General features: G+C 42.2%; 1 protein-coding gene across 1 annotated transcript in view; it reads right to left on the bottom strand.

The window, feature by feature from the left end:
• The window catches only part of hcfc2 (host cell factor C2), a 40,605-nt gene that overhangs the window by 15,945 nt on the left and 3,958 nt on the right, over positions 1-20,702 (bottom strand). Inside the window, exons 2-6 of the mRNA XM_060903396.1 lie at positions 9,831-9,979; positions 9,585-9,745; positions 760-968; positions 397-481; positions 82-176 (exon numbers count right to left, since the gene is read on the bottom strand). Of these exons, the coding sequence (XP_060759379.1) occupies positions 82-176; positions 397-481; positions 760-968; positions 9,585-9,745; positions 9,831-9,979 (699 nt within the window). The remainder of the gene's footprint in view (positions 1-81; positions 177-396; positions 482-759; positions 969-9,584; positions 9,746-9,830; positions 9,980-20,702) is intronic.

Genomic DNA, 20,702 nt, shown 5'->3' with positions numbered 1-20,702 from the left:
GAAATTTTCTTTAACGACTTGGACTTGAACACTAGGGACTCGACTACAACACTGTTATGGGCTGTGAGGTACTGTACATACCGAGGTTTAGCACGGACATAGAGTTCGTACAGATCCATTCAGCTCCTATAACGTTCTTCTGCTCTGCAGGAACCCAGCCGCCAAACACATACATCCTACACACAAGGTGGAAGGAGAAATTTCAAGACTTTGTTGATACATCTGTATATATTTGCATGCAAACCTAGCCAGCATGTCAGCAAGCCTACCCTAAACATTTTCGTGATTTCCCTCTCAAAACAGTGAAAACAAAACAAAATATAATAAAAAGCAGGGGAACTGCATGGTCAGTGCTCTACAGGAGAGAAAGAGAGCAAAAGGTAAGAGCTTTATTACTGGTTTCCAATCACATTTGAAGAGTGTTGACTTCTCGGGAAAGGACAGGGCCCTGAAGTTTTAGGTAATGACCAGGTCATCGTGTCTGAAAGAGAAACCACAGTAATAAAAGAGATTTGAGAGGCACAAATAAAGACTGAATTATAGTTATGATATAGAGTGTGTGGGACAATCTTCGTTTTCTCACCTTTTTTTTTTTTTTACTAGAAAGAAAAGTTAAGTCAGTAATCTACATGTCTGAAAAATACTTTTTGCTTAAGGAGCATGGTCTTCCCTCAGGATCTCATAATCAAACTATAGCACTATAAAAATGTACTGATTTCTTATATTTGCCACTTCAAAAGGCTTACACTCAAAGCTTACCAAGATCAAGCTGCCAGAGATCTGCCAGTCTGTTCCCACACATGCCCCCAAAAATGTAAAGCTTCGGCGAGCTGCCGTTCTTCCCGCTGTAGGCCACGCACGTGTGAGACTCCCTGGGTGATGGACCCCCTCCTTTTGTTTCAGGGACGATCCAGCTTTTGACTCCCGACTGTGTCTGTAGCTCCAGCTCATAGAAGTCATCCAAATATCTACACAGCGTCACATTTGAAGGAATGAGTTCATGAGAAGGGTGAGAGAAGCATGAGCACAAACCCCTACATTAAACTGGGGATGTTTTATTAGGCGTGTAACATTCACTCAATTCACAATTCGATTCAATTCACGATATCAGGTTCACGATTCAATTTTCCCATGATATTTTTGGAAAAAAAATTAAATGAAAAAACATTTTATTGCAAAAAAAAAGGCAACATTTATTTTACTATTCATCACCTTAAGCCTAGGTCACAACCGGACGTACGATTTTTTGGCCGTGCAATTTTTGGCGTTTCCCCAAATCGCTGCGTTTTTTTTTTTGTTCATGGAGAAAGACGAACGTTGGCCGTAAGTTTGTCTTGCAACCTGAAAAAAACGTAAGCGCCCGTAGAGTTTGTTTGACATGACAAAGAACCTCTGTGGCCGGTCTGCGGCCAGTCTACGGCTCAAAAATCAGCACATCACACGCGCGCCCTCAGTGCATTTCTTGCACGTAGACCGGCCGTAGGAGCACGTACGGCCGGTTGTGACCGAGGCTTTAAATATTCCTTTTGTTAAATTAAAAAAAATTTAATTTCCTTAATAACCAACAATAATTTACCCACATTACTGTGGCCTAATAAAAGCCATGGCCTAAAGGTTAGTAAAGCAGCTTTGGGACCAAAAGGCCACTGGTTTGATTTCCTGAACCCACAGGAATGGGTGAAGTGCCCTTGAGCAAGGCATCTAACCCCCAACTGCTAAATGCCATTAATGTAATGTAATGTAATAATAGCATATTTACAAAAATATTCCTTTTATAAAAAAAAGAAAAAAGTTAAACTTTTATGAACCTTTGTACTTCCTCCATTTCCTTCTCTTTTCTTTAACTTTCAGCAGTCTGTAAAAAGAGAGCTCCAATTTCTTGTTAAATCTATTTGTACAGTCGATCGCTGATCTGAGTTTTTTTTTTTGGGTGCGTTTTCTCCATGGCATTCGAGCTGTGTTACTTCTGCCTACAGTGAAGTCGCATGTATTCCTGCTATTTTCATTATTGTCTAAAACACAGTTCCGTCTAGGAAAAACTAAGAGATTACTAACCTGATAATCACAATAATTCATTTTTTTATTTCATTAATTCAAACTGTCAAATTTGTTTTATGATTTATTGTTGCACAATATATCGTTACATGTCGATGTATTACTGACCCAATACTGGGTCCCAGTATGAGTGCAGACACTGCTTTGAAACTTGACGTTTTCCAATCACACCGCTCAGTTTAAAGAGAACGTCGGCATTGGACAGCATATCATGAGACATAAGCCAATACTCACTTAGCTTGTATTAGTATCATACGGACATGAGATATTCAGATAGTGACTACACTAACACACACAAGCAATTTGGATGTGGACTCAGCAAAGGACGCTCACCGGCCACTTTATTAGGAACACTCATTATGCCTATCTGTCTAATCAGCCGATCCCTTGCCAGCAGCACAATGCATAAAATCATGCAGATACAAATCAAGAGCTGCAGTTAATGTTCACTTCAAACATCAGAACGGGAAAAACTGTGATCTCAAAGTGTGATTTTCTTTCTCTGTGGCACGGGTGTTGGTTTGAGCCAGATGGACTGGTTTATTTTAGTCAGGGCTTTGAACCAGAATTTTTTTCCTATTGGTTCGTTCCGAACAGAAACGGAATTTTAACGTTTCTGGTTTTGGGTTCCACCATTAAATAGACGTTCCCGAACCGGTTGGAACAAAATAATTTCGTTCCCGGAACGGTTAATTACGTTCCCTGTCAGCTGTTTAACAAATGGCTATAAAGTTATGTCTCTGTCTCATCCAGCTTAAGCCAAATGTAGGCTAATTCTATTACAACCTTCATTAAATAAGACAAGAAATAATTCAAAACAATTATTATTTCAAAGGTTGGCGATTTGGATTCTCAGTATGTCTTCCCATCTACACAAACAGAAAAAGTGCCAAAAATGAAAGATAATTCGTTTAGTGTGTTACCAAAGGCTAGTCAGGCCCTATAGAGGGCTGCCGCATGACGTCACCGCGCCGCGAGATTTTGTTAGGCGCCATATTGGAAGACCAAGTACACATCTATGCAAGTACATACATACATAAAACACACTACACCTGAAATGTAGCCAGGGCCGGTTCTGCCCTAATCTGGACCCGGGTGCAACATCGCGCAACCCCCCCCCCAAAAAAAAACAGTCTAAATCAGGACAACCATCACATAACTATAAACATTTTATATCAACTATTTTAACTAAATGGGCTATAATAAATAAGCCTGCAGGCAGCCACGGCGGGCAGCCTCAGAAAAGTAACCATTCAATGACACAACTGAAAGCCTGCAGCCACGGCGGGCTGCCTTAAAAAGTAACCATTTGTCCTAACTTTAAAACTCGTTTTGCATTTTCTGCCTCCTTTTTTGTATTTTCGACCCTCCGTTTATTTTCTTTCCTTTTCTGAAAACCCGATTTGTGTCCAGACATTTTGTTCTGCTACCAACGAACTAACTCGTCAGGTCTCGTCTCTCGAGCCCGCGATGATTCCCGTGGGAAGGGCAACAACTGATACATTTTTACAAACAGCCAATAGGGAGGTTGCATCGTTCAGGCTCTTCTTTGCTCAGACACTCAGTAATGCACTTACTCACTTATTATCACGTGGAGACGTGATAGTAGTCCACCTTCCCGCTCTCTCCATTCAGTCAGCGAACGTCACACAGGAAGTGAACCCCAGCGGGTCATAGAAACTTGCGCAGGAGAAGAATGGGTTTTTTATTTGTAGGCTACAGAAACTTTGAGGAACGAAATAAAAACCGGTATTAACCGGTTACCATTATTTTTAATAAGCGTTTCTGTTCCGGAACATAAAAAATAATAAAGTTTCTGGTTTCGTTTCTGTTCCATGTGAAATAGAAAAAGTTCCCGGTTTTCGTTTTCGTTCCTTGAACCGGTTCAAAGCCCTGATTTTAGTATTTCAGAAACTGCTGATCTCCTGGGGGTTTCACACACAACAGTCTCTAGAACGGTGCGAAAAACAAAAAGCACAGAATGAGTGACAGTTCTGTGGGTGGAAACAAACGCCTTGTTGATAAGAAAGGTCCGAGGAAAATGTGGCCAGATTGGTTTGGGCTTTTTTGCCAGGAAGGATATCGTAACTCATAGCAACTCTTTACAACAGTGGTGAGCAGAAAAGCATCTCAGCATGCAGCAGCAGACCACCACATTGGGTTCCATTCCTGCAGCCAAGAACAGGGATCTTAGAACCAAGAACAAGTCCCTATTAAAGTGTCCGGGGAGTGTATTTCAGCAGATCAAACCGAGCATGTGAAGAGAAAAAAAAAAAAAACTGTAGCAGTGAAAATTTAACGTGTAAATAACCTGGATGTCGTTGCAGATCCACCCTGTCTGTCTGTCTGTCTCATTTACCCCAAAGCAGCTTGTTGAGAAAGGCTTTTCACAAAGGTAACTACTGTCCCCATTCAATCAGACAGTATAAGCTGCTTATCCAGACCTTTATGTATGAGGGATTTTATATAGCAAGTGACTGACAAATTTGAGTTGAATATCTATAACAGTTATTCCACGAAACCGAGTGGTACATGAGCTGATAGCCGATGCGGCGCATTGGTAGGACAAGATTGAGTGGAATAACTGTTTTATTCTATCCACATTCACTGGATTTTGAGAAACAGAGCTTTTTTTTTTTTTTTGCAAATTTGATGAATTAAAAACTTTACACAAAACATCTGACAAAATCATTTCCGCTTAGTCGGACTTCTTAAAAACCCATCGATGGCTGCAGGAATTGACTTGTGTTGTTTTTTTTGGTAGAAAGTGCCACCTTGCTGTCGTGCCGAGGTATAGGATAGCTTTAGACATTTATTTAATTCTTCCTTGGACATTTCAGTTCTGTAATTTTCAAACTTTTTTGAGCTTTTGAACCAGTCTAAAAAAAAAAAAAAATCAATTTTAAATGCTTAAAGATGAAGAATGTCAACAAACCGGTAAAACGATCGGAACAATTTGTGAAAGAAAAAAAAAATACGTTCTTACCATCAAATACTTTCATTCCATATTTTATTGCCTTTTTCTGTATTTTCTGAGTAGAGTTTTTATTTCGTCCTCGGTTGGTTCAGCAACACACTCCGCCATTTTGTTTTTCTCTACTCATGGTACAGTATATGAGCTGATATCCTAGTACTACAATAGTCAGAGCGCACGATTGCTCATATCCAGTAAATGCGGGTAGAATAAATATAGAATATTCCTCTTCATTGATAGATATTTAACCGTTTGGTTTTTTTTTTGGCTGTGTTGGGGGGGTCCCAGCATAAATCTAAGCATTATGTCACATGATCTTTGTGGTAGGTGTGGAAAATAATCAGAAAAAAAACATTTTATATTTTCATATTACCCATTTTATACTGCATATAATCCATTTTATAATATTTATCTTAATGTGACTCAAGAAGGAAAGCTGAGCTTAGGCCTACGCGAAAGGCAACTTGACATGAGAAAACCAGTTCATTGTTATCAAAAGGCGTTAATTCCTAGGACTTGGAGCAGATTGTGTACATCACTGTCAGAGTAACAGGCAACAATAAGTTTCTCATATAAATGTAGTTCGTACCAGGTTTTGCACAGCACTGCTTTATAGGAGAAGGAAAAGCCTTGATAAATAACCAGGCCAAACTCAGAGTACATGTGCAATAAGTATGTGCGTCAAAGGTGCGACACCTCCGAGGTCAGCCTGATCTGGTGAGGTCTCAGTGGCCTTGTTTGCTTTAGATAACAAAAAGGTTATCTAAAAGTGTTGGGGAGACATCTAGTGATGGTAAAGAGAGTTAGAGTGAGGAAGATAAATTAGAATTAGCCAGAAGCAAATATCATACCTGCAAACTCATGAGGGTTGAAAAAGGTGACAAACCACCGGTAACCCCCCGGCCCCCTTAAACAGCGCGCGATCAAGGAAAATAAAGGGAAAAGACAACATTTAAAACAAAGACAAGATTTATTTATTTTTAGCTTTGCAATTTTCAGTTTTGCATCTGACACCTCATTACATTACCATTAAGGAAGGAAAAGTATAAAAAGTAAAATTTGAATTTAAAAACGTAATTTTTGAAGTGTGACACTGGAAACTTTCTTCAGCAGACCAGTTTATCATTTTTTAGACCTTTTGGCCCGAACAAGCCGTTCAAGGGCACGTTTATGCTGCTCTGCCATGTGCCTCTTTCGCGCCATGCTATCCTTCTTCACCACCTCTGCCCTATTACCAGCAGCACACCAAATTCAGCCCTCCTTTCCTTCAGTGCTGCCAAATTCATGGTGTGAGAGAGTGTGTGTGTGTGTGCGCGAGTGAGAGAGAGAGAGAGAATCTCTCTCTCTCACTCACACTCTCTCACACACACACACACACACACACACACACACTCACTCTCTCTCTCTCTCTCTCTCTCTCTCACTCACTCACTCACTCACTCACTCACTCACTCACTCACTCACTCACTCACTCACTCACTCACTCACTCACTCACTCACTCACTCACTCACTCACTCACTCACTCACTCACTCACTCTCACTTTCTCTCTCTCTCTCTCTCTCACACACACACAACTGGTTCTCTGAATACAACCGAGATCAACACATATTACGTTATAATTTTGACAATCCCACCAATAGTTTCACATAAAAATGATTTCTCTTACCCAAAACACGCGTTTATAGATCCTTATGTTCAACAAAAAATGACTTTACTCAAACTGATTTGACTTTTTTTTTTCTGTTTTGTTTCAGCCCACAGAAACATCTTCCGTGTCGCGCGTTCGGTTCAAACGTAACAGCCCCGCCCCTTGCGTCTTACGTCATAAAACGCGACTCACAGACCACCAAATCACAGGTACCAAAAAAACCACCCTAAAGCCTCTTTAAATCGCACTCATCGTAACACAGCTTTCTCCGCATACTAAAAATGTTTTTCCGTCTCCAGATGTAATATAGAGTTCTGGAAAAAATCAGAAAATATGATTCCGTGAGCTGTTTTCATGACTCAGTGTCCCGTTCTGCATTGCGTTTGGATGATCTCTGCCATCCTCCTATACACACCCGTATTCAAGAAAACCCCGCCTCTATTCAGTTACAATTCGCGGATACTGTCCAGCGTTCTGTAAGACTATTGGCTTGTTGGAATGTCATCCAATCAGAGAGACGTTTGAAGTATGAAGAAGGCGGAAATGGTCTGAATGTGGGTGTGAGGAGAAAAGTAGTAGTAGTAGTAGTACATTGAAACCAAATGTTCGGCAACGTAGCCTCGCGCACCCCCCCCCAAAAAAAAAACTCTTCGGATCTACACGATTCACACAAGGGACCTATTTTGGGATCAAAACGGCGAATTTCGCCAAAAGGTGACTAGTTTGCAGGTATGAAATATGTCCAGCTCCTGGGGCAGTTTAGATCGTGCTCTATGATCAGCTCTTCAGTGTTCACTCTTTAGACCACCCTCTTTTACTTCTTCGGTTTTCCTTTGTAATAAATTTTATTACTGATTTTGAGAAATAAGTAGGTGTTTTGTTCTTTCAGCTCCTCAAACCTACATGTGAGAAGAGAAGAATTCTCCACAGTATAAGAAATTTTCCTTTAGTTTATTGTGAAAACAACAGGTGAAGAATTACAGACCCTTTGCACTGACATCAGATTTATATTAGCAACCGTTGCTAGCCTTGTCCTGCGGGACAAGCGAACTTTGTTTACATACAGAAGACAAGCGATACTGAACACGTCAGACGTCTTGAGTTCGAAGGAAACTACAGCTAAAAAAGCTTTACTACCGGATTACTTGGATAATCGCAGTCAGAAAGAAGTGAAGGATAGATATACGTGGAAATTAGAGTTTATTAGTGGTTATGATCCGTACAAAATTCCTCGAAACGATTGGAGTGACGATGTAGATTTGTGGCCTAGTGTTACCTACATACGGTAGATCGGTAGATGCTGGAATGCACCTTCTCAGTTTTAATTTAAAACAAACAAAAAAAAACCCTTATCATTTGCTGGAAGAGAAGAGCAGGGAGGATTGAGAATCGCGCGGCTGTGGTTTGTTTACACCAGACCTGGGCATTTTACGGCCCGCGGGCCGCATCCGGCCCTTTGGTTCATTCTGACCGGCCCGCGTAAGGTTAATTAGAAATTACAAAATAAATGTATTTTCTAATTTTACCTCATGCATGGACTGAATGTGCATTGCTTTTATTTTGAAGTTGTGTTCAACAAAAACGCAATGCGCGTGACATGAACATGACATGAAATCCCACGAAACCTAATCCCGCGATAACTCCTCATTATCTGTAGCCGCTTTATCCTGTTCTACAGGGTCGCAGGCAAGCTGGAGCCTATCACAGCTGACTACGGGCGAAAGGCGGAGTACACCCTGGACAAGTCGCCAGGTCATCACAGGGCTGACACATAGACACAGACAACCATTCACACTCACATTCACACCTACGGTCAATTTAGAGTCACCAGTTAACCTAACCTGCATGTCTTTGGACTGTGGGGGAAACCGGAGCACCCGGAGGAAACCCACGCGGACACGGGGAGAACATGCAAACTCCACACAGAAAGGCCCTCGCCGGCCCCGGGGCTCGAACCCAGGACCTTCTTGCTGTGAGGCGACAGCGCTAACCACTACACCACCGTGCCGCCCCCCGCGATAACTACTTCCGTAATTTGTCCAGACCAACCACAAACTTGTACGTCATCCTTCAAATGGTCCAGCCAATCACATAGCGTGACGTCACCAGCAGGCGCCGGAGCCCGAGCCGATCTGTAGATCTGATACCTACACCGAATCGACTGATGATCATCTGTCAGCTGTGCTTCGCATCTCCGCCTCAGACATTCAACCTGACTCTGATGCACTCGTTAAAGACCAACAGAGACTAGATTTCTCTCACTGAACAAATAAAAAAACTGAAAAACATCAAATGAGGTGATTAGACTACAAATGTGGGCATCATTATTATAATATGATGTATCTTGCTTGATATTTGGAGTAGAAAGACAATATTGTGATGTCTTTATTGTGTTTTGGGGTGAATGTGACTGAAAAAAAAAAGGACAAACGTTCACATTTTGTTAACCATTGTTTTGGGAAATCTGACTGAATAAATGACATTTTTGTAAGGCAACCTCGTTTTTTCCATACTCTTACCAGTCTTAGCAGCTTGTAAAAACAATGTTATTTATTGCTTTATATAAAGAAATACACTTAATATTATGCAGAATTTAGTTCAGCCTTTTGGTTCGGCCCTCCACAAAATTTTCTGTTTCTCATGTGGCCCCATGGAAAAAATAATTGCCCACCCCTGGTTTACACCCAATACTAAAACCTGTAGCATCCTTGTAACCACTGCAAAGACGTGTACAAAAAGCCCAAAAATGCCAACTTACCCAGGCATAAACGATACAGAATTTATCTTTAATCCAGCCACATATAAAACGTTGAAAAAGTTCTTTTGGGGACTGAAAAGGTTTTGTTATGGAATTAAAAATTATCATTTTCAATTCCAAGAGTGTACCTTTAAAAACAGCACTCACCGAGGCACGTTACCATTTGGGTCTTCACTGTCATTGGCCAGCCCTCCAAACAGATAGCACTTGTTGCCATGGAGAGTGAAACTGTGTCCCAGACGAGGGCAAGGAGGCGAAGTGTTCTTCGGTGGCCGTGGCTTCAGCTTCTTCCACAGCCAGCGACTGGCCTACAAAGATCATGAAGCAGGAGTTCAGCATTTTTATATTTTACGTAATGCTCCTGTTGTTCTTTTAATGACTGAGCGTTGTAACCTGCAGCTCATAGACACTGTTGCTGTATTGTCCAAATTCCACCATTCCTCCAAACACCAGGATGCGAGTGCCTTCACACACAAACCCATGTGCAGCACAGCCAGGAGGGATGTCTCCTCTCACTGCCGGGAGAAACCACTGTCTGGAAACTAAGGGGGTAGAGACAGAAGGAAGGTGTGTACGAGTCCATTAGTGCCATCAGGGCTACAATTTTCCAACAGAATTAATTAAGAGCAATTCCAGCGTTATGGATGTGACACTTGAACTCAAAATGGCAACAAATGACCCAGTGCATGTTTTATTGTCTCCCAGTATTTAAACAGGTGTTGCATATTTTAAGGCTGTACCATACTGGAGAAGTGATAGAACAAGAACAATTCCCATAGTACATCTAGGACATGCCAGAAAATGCCAATAAAAGATGCGTTATGGATGTGACAGAAAAAGTATCACTTTTCTTGGGTGACTGTACATTTTTATCAAACTCTGTGAAATTGTAAACCTAATGTCGAAATGGAGATATCCATTTGATAGAGGGGTCCAAGGTGAATATTAAAAAAATCTTTGTTTAAAATATTTTGTATTTCATGCAGAGTTTCGGAAGGAAAAGTCAGCGTTATGGATGTGACGAAATTCCGTTATGGATGTGACGCGTCTGAAATAGACATGGCATATGTTTAGAAAATCAGCAATTTAACCACCATAACCCTTTGAAAAACTCTAAATATCAGCTAAAACTATCAAAGTTCTTAAATAATATTTAGGATGGCTATTGTTTTGCTGTTTTGTGGATTTTAGCATACATTTCTGTGGCTTGTGGCAATAATACAGAATTGTACATGATCAAAGTTGATTTTAGCTTGGGGTTTACATTATAAGAAAGAAAGACTGACATTAAGGCGACGGGAACAATTCTTGTGACAAATTGGTTCAACTTATTCACATCTGTAAAATACAGGCCTAGGTGATATCTCTGGGAGTGGTTTTGATGTATTACATGTTGCTTTATTTTTGCATGGTGAGGTTGACATTTACATGGAATTGCCCTTAACTAGATTAATCATTAAACAAATTGATAAAGTTGTAAACCATTCATTCATTCATTCAAAAAAAAAAAAACCCTACTAAACTTACAGTTTGGTCATAAACCCTTGTGTAATTTGACTGGACAATATATGCTTAGTTTGTTTACTTTTAGTTTCTCCTCCTTGGAAAAAAAGAAGAAAGTAAACCTTGTTCACATTTATCACACCCCTAACTGTATTTCACTACTGCTGATGTGTTAGGGATGTATCTGAAAAATATCAGCTCAAAGAGAAATCAAAATCTTCATACTGCGTTTAAATCACCCGACATGACCGTCACTGCATGAGTCTACAGTCTGGGCTGGAAAGAAATCAGTCCCAGCTTCACTACCATTCTGTGTGTGTGTGTGTGTGTGGGTGGGGGGGTCCTGTTGTGATACAAAACACACCACATCCCTCGTCTCACCACAGTTTACGGTAAAGCAGTAGTGAGGCACACAGAGAAACAGATTCTGCCAGTTAATCAGTCGCACAACAGCAGAAAGGAAATGAAACACTGATGCTGAATACCTCGAACCTGTTCATGTGGAGAATAACTTCTGAAAAGGATACTAATGTAAATAAACATTTGTTGGACATTCTTCCACCTGACTGAACTTGTGTTTTATAATTGCAGTTATTAAAGTTAAAACAGAATAGAGAAGGCTGAACTTTTACAGTTCTTCATAATAGTGCCAAAGCTTTCAAGTACAACTTCTGATGTTTTGTCGCAAATTTTCACTATCTATCTATCTATCTATCTATCTATCTATCTATCTATCTATCTATCTATCTATCTATCTATCTATCTATCTAAAAAAAAGATTTCCTGTTAGCATAGGGCAAAAAAAAAAAAAGGGCGGGGATTAGGGGTCACACTTTTTTGTTTTAAAGTGATATGGTATAAATAATGTAACTTCATTAACAGTGTAACAGAACAAACACAATTACAAAATTAACTGGCATCAGATCCAATGATGAAAGTGAAACAGTTTTCTAACAAGTGAATTTTTTTTTTTTAAACAAGAGCATCGATTCCCCACAGGTGTGGGGGCCCCCAGCAGAAGAGTCCAACTTTCAATTTCTATTTCATTTTACTGGGTTCAGTTATCACACACACTGATTGGCTCCTGAGTAACCTGCAATAATGTCTGACATGATGGTGATAAATTCCATGCTTTTTTCAGTGTAGCGGGATCTAATGCCCTATAGGACCTAATATCCCACAGGGACTAATACCACACAGAATCTAACGCCCCACAGGGCCTAATGTGGGACTAACGCCCCACAGGGCCTAATGTGGGACTAACGCCCCACAGGGCCTAATGTGGGACTAACGCCCCACAGGGCCTAATGTGGGACTAACGCCCCACAGGGCCTAATGTGGGACTAACGCCCCACAGGGCCTAATGTGGGACTAACGCCCCACAGGGCCTAATGTGGGACTAACGCCCCACAGGGCCTAATGTGGGACTAACGCCCCACAGGGACTAATGTGGGACTAACGCCCCACAGGGACTAATGTGGGACTAACGCCCCACAGGGACTAATGTGGGACTAACGCCCCACAGGGACTAATGTGGGACTAACGCCCCACAGGGACTAATGTGGGACTAATGCCCCACAGGGACTAATACCCCACAGGGACTAACGCCCCACAGAATCTAATGTGGAACTAACCGCCCCACAGAATCTAATGTGGAACTAACGCCCCACAGGGCCTAATGTGGGACTAATGACCCACAGAATCTAATGTGGAACTAACGCCCCACAGAATCTAATGCCCCACAGGGCCTAATGTGGGACTAACCGCCCCACAGGGCCTAATGCCCCACAGGGCCAAATGTCCCACAGAATCTAATGCCCTGCAGGGACTAATGTGGGACTAATGCCCCACAGAATCTAATGCCCCGCAGGGACTAATGCCCTACAGAATCTAATGCCCCGCAGGGACGAATGTGGGACTTGTGGCCCACAAGGACTAATACCCCACAGGGCCAAAAGCCCCACAGGGACTAATGCCCCACAGAATCTAACACCCCACAGAATCTAATGCCCCACAGAATCTAATGCCCCATGGGGCCTAATACCCTATAGGACCTAATGGCCACCTTTTCCCCCGACATAAGAGGACTTTTTAAAGTGTCAGTATCAATATCAGGATACTAGCCTTAGTATCGGATAGGAAAGGAAACCAGTGATATCATCGCCCATCCCTACTGAACGTTAAAATTTCTTTCTGAATTTGCAGATTTTATCTCCGATCTGGTTATTTCCTTAGACAAAGCTTTAGTTGTCGGAGATTTTAATATTCACTTCGATAACCCAGAAGACCCTTTGAAAACAGTGTTTGTGTCCATTTTAGATTCAGTAGGGATTAATCAGAATGTCATAGGACTGGCCCATAATGGTGGTCACACCCTCGATCTAATACTAACATTCCGGTTAAACGTAGAAAATATAGTCATACTTCCACAGTCTGAAGTTATCTCAGATCATTCTCTCATCTCATTCAAAATGTCTGAGTAATAATATGTGCACCTCGCCACGCTACTGTATTAAATGTACATTCACGTCAATTACTGCACAGAGCTTTATAAATGATCTCCCAGAGTTATCAACTTTGATTGGGTCACTGTCGGCCCCTGCAGAACTTGATCAGGCAACTGAATGCTTAGTCAACGTTCCGCCATACTTTAGATAATGTAGCTCCTCTTAAAAGGAAAATGGTCAGAGACAAAAAATTAGCACCCTGGTATAATGATGACGCTCGCACTTTAAAACAGACCACTCGAAAATTGGAACGTAAATGACGTCAAACAAAATTAGTAGCATTCAAATTAGCTTCCTGAAGTATAGAAAAGCTCTTAGTGCTGCTAGATCAACATATCTCTCCTCCCTAATAGAAGATAACAAAAATAATCCTAGATTCCTATTTAATACTGTAGCAAAATTAACCAGGAATAAGTCCACTATAGACACATGCACACCTGCAGTATGTAGTAGCAACGACTTCATGAATTTTTTTAATGACAAAATTGAGAATATCCGACAAAAAATTCAAACTACTAATTTAAGGTCAGACAATGTAAGTGACCCTGTAGTTAACAATATAACTGTATCAGATCAGCAGTTAGAATGTTTTACTACCCTTAGAAAAACTGAATTATTTTCATTAATCTCCGCATCAAAAGCCTCAACTTGAGTACTAGATCCCTTACCTACACGTCTATTCAAACAGATAATGCCTGAAGTAATTGAACTGCTTCTAAAAATAATGAATTCTTCTCTTAGGATTGGCTATGTACCCAAATCCATGAAACCCCAGTTATCAAACCCCTGATTAAAAAACCTGACCTTGATCCCTGTCAACTGGCCAATTACTGGCCAATATCAAACCTCCCCTTTATCTCCAAGATCCTTTAAAAAGCTGTGGCACAGCAGTTATGCTCATATTTACATCGGAATAACATCCATGAAATGTATATCAGTCAGGATTTAGACCTCATCATAGCACAGAGACAGCACTGGTTAAAGTAGTAAACGATCTGCTGTTGGCGTCTGATCAGGGCTGTGTCTCGCTGCTTGATCTTAGTGCAGCATTTGATACCATTGATCATTCCATTCTTCTGGATAGATTAGAAAATGCTGTGGGAGTTAAGGGAATGGCCCTCTCCTGGCTCAGGTCTTATTTAACTGATCGCTATCAGCATGTTGATGTAAATGGTGATATTTCTAGACATACTGAAGTAAAGTTTGGTGTTCCACAAGGTTCTGTCTTGGGTCCACTGCTTTTTTCTTTATATATGTTACCTCTGGGCGATATTATTCGTAAACATCGTATTATTTTCCACTGTTATGCTGATGACACACAGTTGTACGTTTCTGCAAAACCTGATGAGAGACACCAGCTTAATAGAACTGAGGAATGTGTAAAGGACATTAGACACTGGATGCTTGTTAACTTCCTTCTACTTAACTCTGACGAGACTGAAGTACTTGTACTCGGACTACATGCAGCTAGAAGGAAGTTTTCTGATTACACAGTAACTCTGGATGGCCTTTCTGTTTCTTCACGTGCAGCAGTAAAAAACCTCGGAGTGAGTATTGACCCCAGTCTTTCATTCGAAACTCACATCGATAACATTACCCGGATAGCTTTCTTTCATCTCAGAAATATTGCTAAGATAAGAAATTTAATATCACTACATGATGCGGAAAAACTAGTTCATGCTTTTGTTACCTCCAGGTTGGATTATTGTAATGCCTTACTGTCTGGATGTTCCAATAAGTGCATAAACAAGCTCCAGTTAGTTCAAAATGCAGCAGCAAGAGTCCTTACTAGAACTAGAAAATATGACCACATCACCCCTGTCTTATCCACACTGCATTGGCTCCCAATCAAATTTCATATTGATTATAAAATACTACTATTGACCTTTAAAGCACTGAATGGTCTCGCACCACAGTACCCGAGTGAACTTCTGCTCCTCTATGACCCGCCATGCCTACTTCGATCAAAAGGTGCAGGCTATATGCTGGTACCTCGTATAGTGAAGGCTACATCAGGGGGCAGAGCCTTTTCTTACAAAGCTCCACAGTTATGGAACAGCCTTCTAAGTAGTGTTAGAGAATCAGACACAGTCTCAGTGTTTAACGCTACGTTCACACTGCAAGGCTTAATGCTCAATTCCGATTTTTTTGTGAGGTCGTTCACATTAACAAATATATGCGACTTGTATGTGATTCTCAGTATGAACGAAAAGCGACCTAAAAGTGTTCCGCATGCGCACTGCAGGATACGACGACGTCACACGCAGTGAGCATGGCCAGTGTTTACGGAAGTAAAACCGCCCGGTTGCGGTATGACCCATCCAATCTAGCTTGAATAGCTGCATCCCCCCAAATGGAAATCAGCTCCCTAACCTCTGCGTCCTTCCATTGAGAAGATTCAGAACCTTCACAGCCCGAAGCTTCCCTCGCATTGATGTCATGCGCAGGGGCGCAGATACGTTTTTTGAACTGGGAGGGACAAAAAACTGGGGGGGACAAAGCTGCCAGCAAACCAACCCCAACCCCGATATGCCTGTCAAACTTGTTGTTAATAACCATAGCAACCAAGCTCGAGCTCGCAACCTGTGCAGTCTGCGCAGCTCAACCAACCGAATATCAGTCTTTGTTTTATGTGAGTTGTTGCAACTATGTATACACTGCTGTGCACCTCAATAAACCGAATGGTAATTAGTCTTTTGATTTTTCCGTGAGGTTTGCCTTATACAAAGAAAGACAGCATAGACGTTTTTTCCTCCCTATAAGTGGGGGGGACCGAACGAGGTGAATTTATATCTGGGACGAGTCCCACCCTCTATCTGCGCCCGTGATTATGCGCCATGTTGTTGTAACTTTTTTTGAGAGACCCGCCGCCTACTTCAGCGCAGAATAGTGACGTTTGTGGCTTGTTGATGACGTGTAAGTCGGATGAATGCGACCTGGCGGTTCAGACTGAAGTCGCATATGAAAAGAGCGGATAGGAATCGGAATTAGGACCACATATCCAAACGGCCTGGGTCGGATTTGAAAAAATCGGATCTGTGTCGTTCATATTGTCAATAAAAGATCGGATACAGGTCACATATGGGCGAAAAGATCGGATTTGAGTCACTTCAGCCTGCAGTGTGAACGTAGCCTAAGTCTCGGCTGAAACACATCTGTTTAGTCAAGCCTTTTGTTAATGGTGTTTATGAGGTAGAGGTGTAGATCTGGAGGATCGTCAGACAGAGTGTTTTGGTAAACTGGGATGTATGGATGCTGTCAGTCCCCACTTGCTTGCTCACTCGAGTTTGTTGACGGTGTAGTGGCTGCTGCTTTATGTCCCGGGGCTCCCTCATGCCTGTGTTACCTTCTGGCTCTCCCCTTTTAGTTATGCTGTCATAGTTAGTTGCCGGAGTCCCTGCTTGTACTCAGTGCAATATGTATACTGTTCCTACTTATTCAGGTGACATTGGGCATACCTAACCACCTGTGTTTTCTCTCCCTCTCCCCCCCCCAAAAAAAAATCTGTCCCTCTGAGTTACATGTCGGTCCTGGGATCAAGACGCTGAACCTCTTCTGCTCCTCGGACCTGCCTGATCCATCCTGGTGCCCTGTGTCTGGTTGGAGTCTCATCGTATTGCTCCTGTGGAGGACGGCCCCGTGTGGACAGTTGAAAGTCACACCGGGAGGACGCGTTGGACACTTACAGTAATGCTTTTACAGTTGACTTGCTAACTTTAGGACTGCAGTTGTCATGAGCAGTTTTGCACTCAAGTTTCCATCAATGAAGAGTTTATAACATCAACAAAACTGACTTCATGTTAAAACTGTTTATAATACATAGGGCCAAATTACTCGATTCTGATTAGTCAATCAAGGAGGACTTTTTTTTTTTCCTTAACACGGGGCCGTGTTTCTGAAACGCTATTGGCTAGTTCGTTGCTTGGTTACGGTTACAAAAACGAGCAAATTGTGTCAACAAAATGGCTTTTGTAAAGAAGTTCCAATAAAATTTTGTAAACCACTTTCAAAATCCTCGTGTCGTGTCATGACGAAAGACGCTTTAGAAACTGATTCAAACGTGCAAGATAGTCTTGTGCCCTGATTGGTTCAGAAAACGTGAATGACAAATGTTGTGAACTTGAATGGCTTCCGAAGTATGAATTTGGCCCTATATATTATGAACAAGTAGGGGCGGCACGGTGGTGTAGTGATTAGCACTGTCGCTTCACAGCAAAAAGGTCCGGGTTCAAGCCCCGTGGCCGGCGAGGGCCTTTCTGTGCGGAGTTTGCATGTTCTCCCCATGTCCACATGGGTTTCCTCCGGGTGCTCCCCCACAGTCCAAAGGCATGCAGGTTAGGCCACACCAATTCGATTAGTTGGTTCTCGGAATCGCTGCTTGAAGAAAATGCAAAATGAAAAAAAAAAAAATCGAAATCAAACTCCCACCAACAGAAAAACATCGTGGCTGATGGTTCAAAATACTGAAGACTGCAGGTTGAGGTCACGTGATGTCAAAAATCAATCAAATCGCCCCTTTCACTTTAGATAAAGACTTGTGGAAGAAACCTGCCTGTGGAGGGGAATCCTGCAAAGCCTGTGTTTGTGATTGTTAGGATATTCAGCAAACAGAAGCGTAAAATCTTTGACAGGTGTGTCAAAATTCAAGAGGGGGAAAACTTTGCACAGCTGTACTCAAGATGCCGTGAGCTTGTTACCCTGCGATGTACCAACTTGGACAACAACTCTGTGGAGGTGGGTTTGATTTATATATTTTATTGATTGATGTGAGGGGCAAACAAAAAATCATTCGAAGTATTTAGCCATCAGAAGTAGCCTACTCCTGGTCAAATCTTTTTTTCTGTGCATTGTAGATGTTCAATTGACTGTAATTCAACCGTTTATTTAGCCTATCTATCTGTTTACTGGTTTGCCTGATAAAAGGCGTGCAGAGAGATGGCATTCTGACTTGTCAGGCCACGTCATTACGTCGCTGCGTTTGCATAAACCTTGGCGCGAATATCGAAGCAACAACAACACCGAGAAGAAGAAGCAGCAACAACAATAATAATAATGGATGACTTCATGTTTGTACAGCTGCTGCTTCTCGTCGCTTAAAAATGGCGACCTTTCGCGGTCTTGCGATTGTTGTTGGTCTTAACAACTCCGCCCCCCCGCTGACGTAAGCGGTTCTTTCCTCTGGCCCAGCAGAGAGTTGGTGCTAGCCTGGAACCGGTTTTTCTGGCCCCAGAGCCAGTTCTTTGTCAGTGGAAACAGAAAACCCGGTTCCAAACTAAGCACTGGCCCCGAACCAGCCCTGGGCATATTATGAAAGCCCTCTATTTCCACCACTAATTTTACCATCAGAGCATTTTTTTAATTTTAATTTTATTTCGCTCGCTCGCTTCATATTTTTCCTGAAAAAAATCCAAGAACCAACTAATTAAATTGGTGTGGCCTTAGGTTAACTGGTGACTCTAAATTGACCGTAGGTGTGAATGTGAGTGTGAATGGTTGTCTGTGTCTATGTGTCAGCCCTGTGATGACCTGGCGACTTGTCCACGGTGTACCCCGCCTTTCGCCCGTAGTCAGCTGGGATAGGCTCCAGCTCGCCTGCGACCCTGTAGAAGGATAAAGCGGCTAGAGATAATGAGATGAGACATCTATTTTGTCATTCTTCGGCAGAAAGAGAGTACATTCACCTGAAAAAACTGATACCCAAGGTAATTAGTCATACTAGATTTACAGCAACAACTACTGCAACATCAACTACTACAACAGCAACCACTACTACTACTGCCACTGGTGACGACTACTGCCACTACCACTACTATAGACCTACACCAAACTGAAAACAAGTTAATAAAATAAATTATAATTTACAAGGAGGAGATAATATAGATGTGATATATAGTGGCCTGTGATTGAATTCCAAAATATTGCCACTGATTAAACAATATTTCATTATATTTGGTTGAAGCATTGATTTTTGTCATCTACATTGCTACATATGGCTTCTAATACAAAAAAAAAAATTGAGAAGAAAAAAACAGCCCCTGGGCTGCCCCAGTTGTTCACTGGGCTTGCTTCGCTCACTAGGTTTGCTTCAACTGAAGGATAATCACTGGGCCCCCCCATTGTAGAAATGGGCCCCTGTTTTTTTCCCAGGAGGGGCCCTGTGGGCCCCTTGACCTGCAAAAGAATCTGAGTCTCTGCACTATATTGCCAAAAGTATTTGCTCACCCATCCAAATTATCGGAATCAGGTGTTCCAAATCACTTCCATGGCCACAGGTGTATAAAATCAAGCACCTAGGCATGCAGACTGTTTTTACAGTTTGGAGCTGGGCCCTTCCTCTTCCAACATGACTGTGCACACAAAGCAAGGATGACAGAGTCTGGTATGGATGAACTTGACTGGCCTGCACAGAGTCCTGACCTCAACCCGATAGAACACCTTTGGGATGAATTAGAGCGGAGACTGAGAGCCAGGCCTTCTCATCCAACATCAGTGTATGACCTCACAAATGCGCTTCTGGAAGAATGGTCAAAAATTCCCATAAACACACTCCTAAACCTTGTGGACAGCCTTCCCAGAAGAGTTGAAGCTGTTCTAGCTGCAAAGGGTGGACCGATGTCATATTGAACCCTATGGATTAGGAACGGGATGTCACTGAGGCTACGTTTACACTAGACCGTATCTGTCTCGTTTTCTTCGCGGATGCACTGTCCGTTTACATTAACTCCCCTGAAAAAGCGGGGAAACGGGAATCCGCCAGCGTCCACGTATTCAATCTAGATCGTATCAGCTCCGGTGCTGTGTAAACATTGAGAATACGCGAATACGCTGTGCTGAGCTCTAGCTGGCATCTCATTGGACAACGTCACTGTGACATCCACCTTCCTGATTCGCTGGCGTTGGTCATGTGACGCGACTGCTGAAAAACGGCGCAGACTTCCGCCTTGTATCACCTTTCATTAAAGAGTATAAAAGTATGAAAATACTGCAAATACTGATGCAAATACTGCCCATTGTGTAGTTATGATTGTCTTTAGGCTTGCCATCCTTCCACTTGCAAGTAATAAGTGATATGCGCTGGGATCTCACACACAGCGGCTCAGTCCCGAATCGTGGCTTGTTCACTTCACTCGCGCGCTCTGTGAGCTGCGCAGGGCCGGAGTGCACACCCTCCAGAGGGCACTCGCTGTTCAGGGCGGAGTGATTTGGAGCGCAGGATGCCTGCGGAGCCGAGCGTATCCACGTATTGGTGTTGCTG

The sequence above is a fragment of the Neoarius graeffei genome, chromosome 21 (genome assembly GCF_027579695.1).
Source record: "Neoarius graeffei isolate fNeoGra1 chromosome 21, fNeoGra1.pri, whole genome shotgun sequence".
Taxonomy (NCBI): Eukaryota; Metazoa; Chordata; class Actinopteri; order Siluriformes; family Ariidae; genus Neoarius; species Neoarius graeffei.
This window is presented reverse-complemented; position numbering and strand designations above follow the sequence as displayed.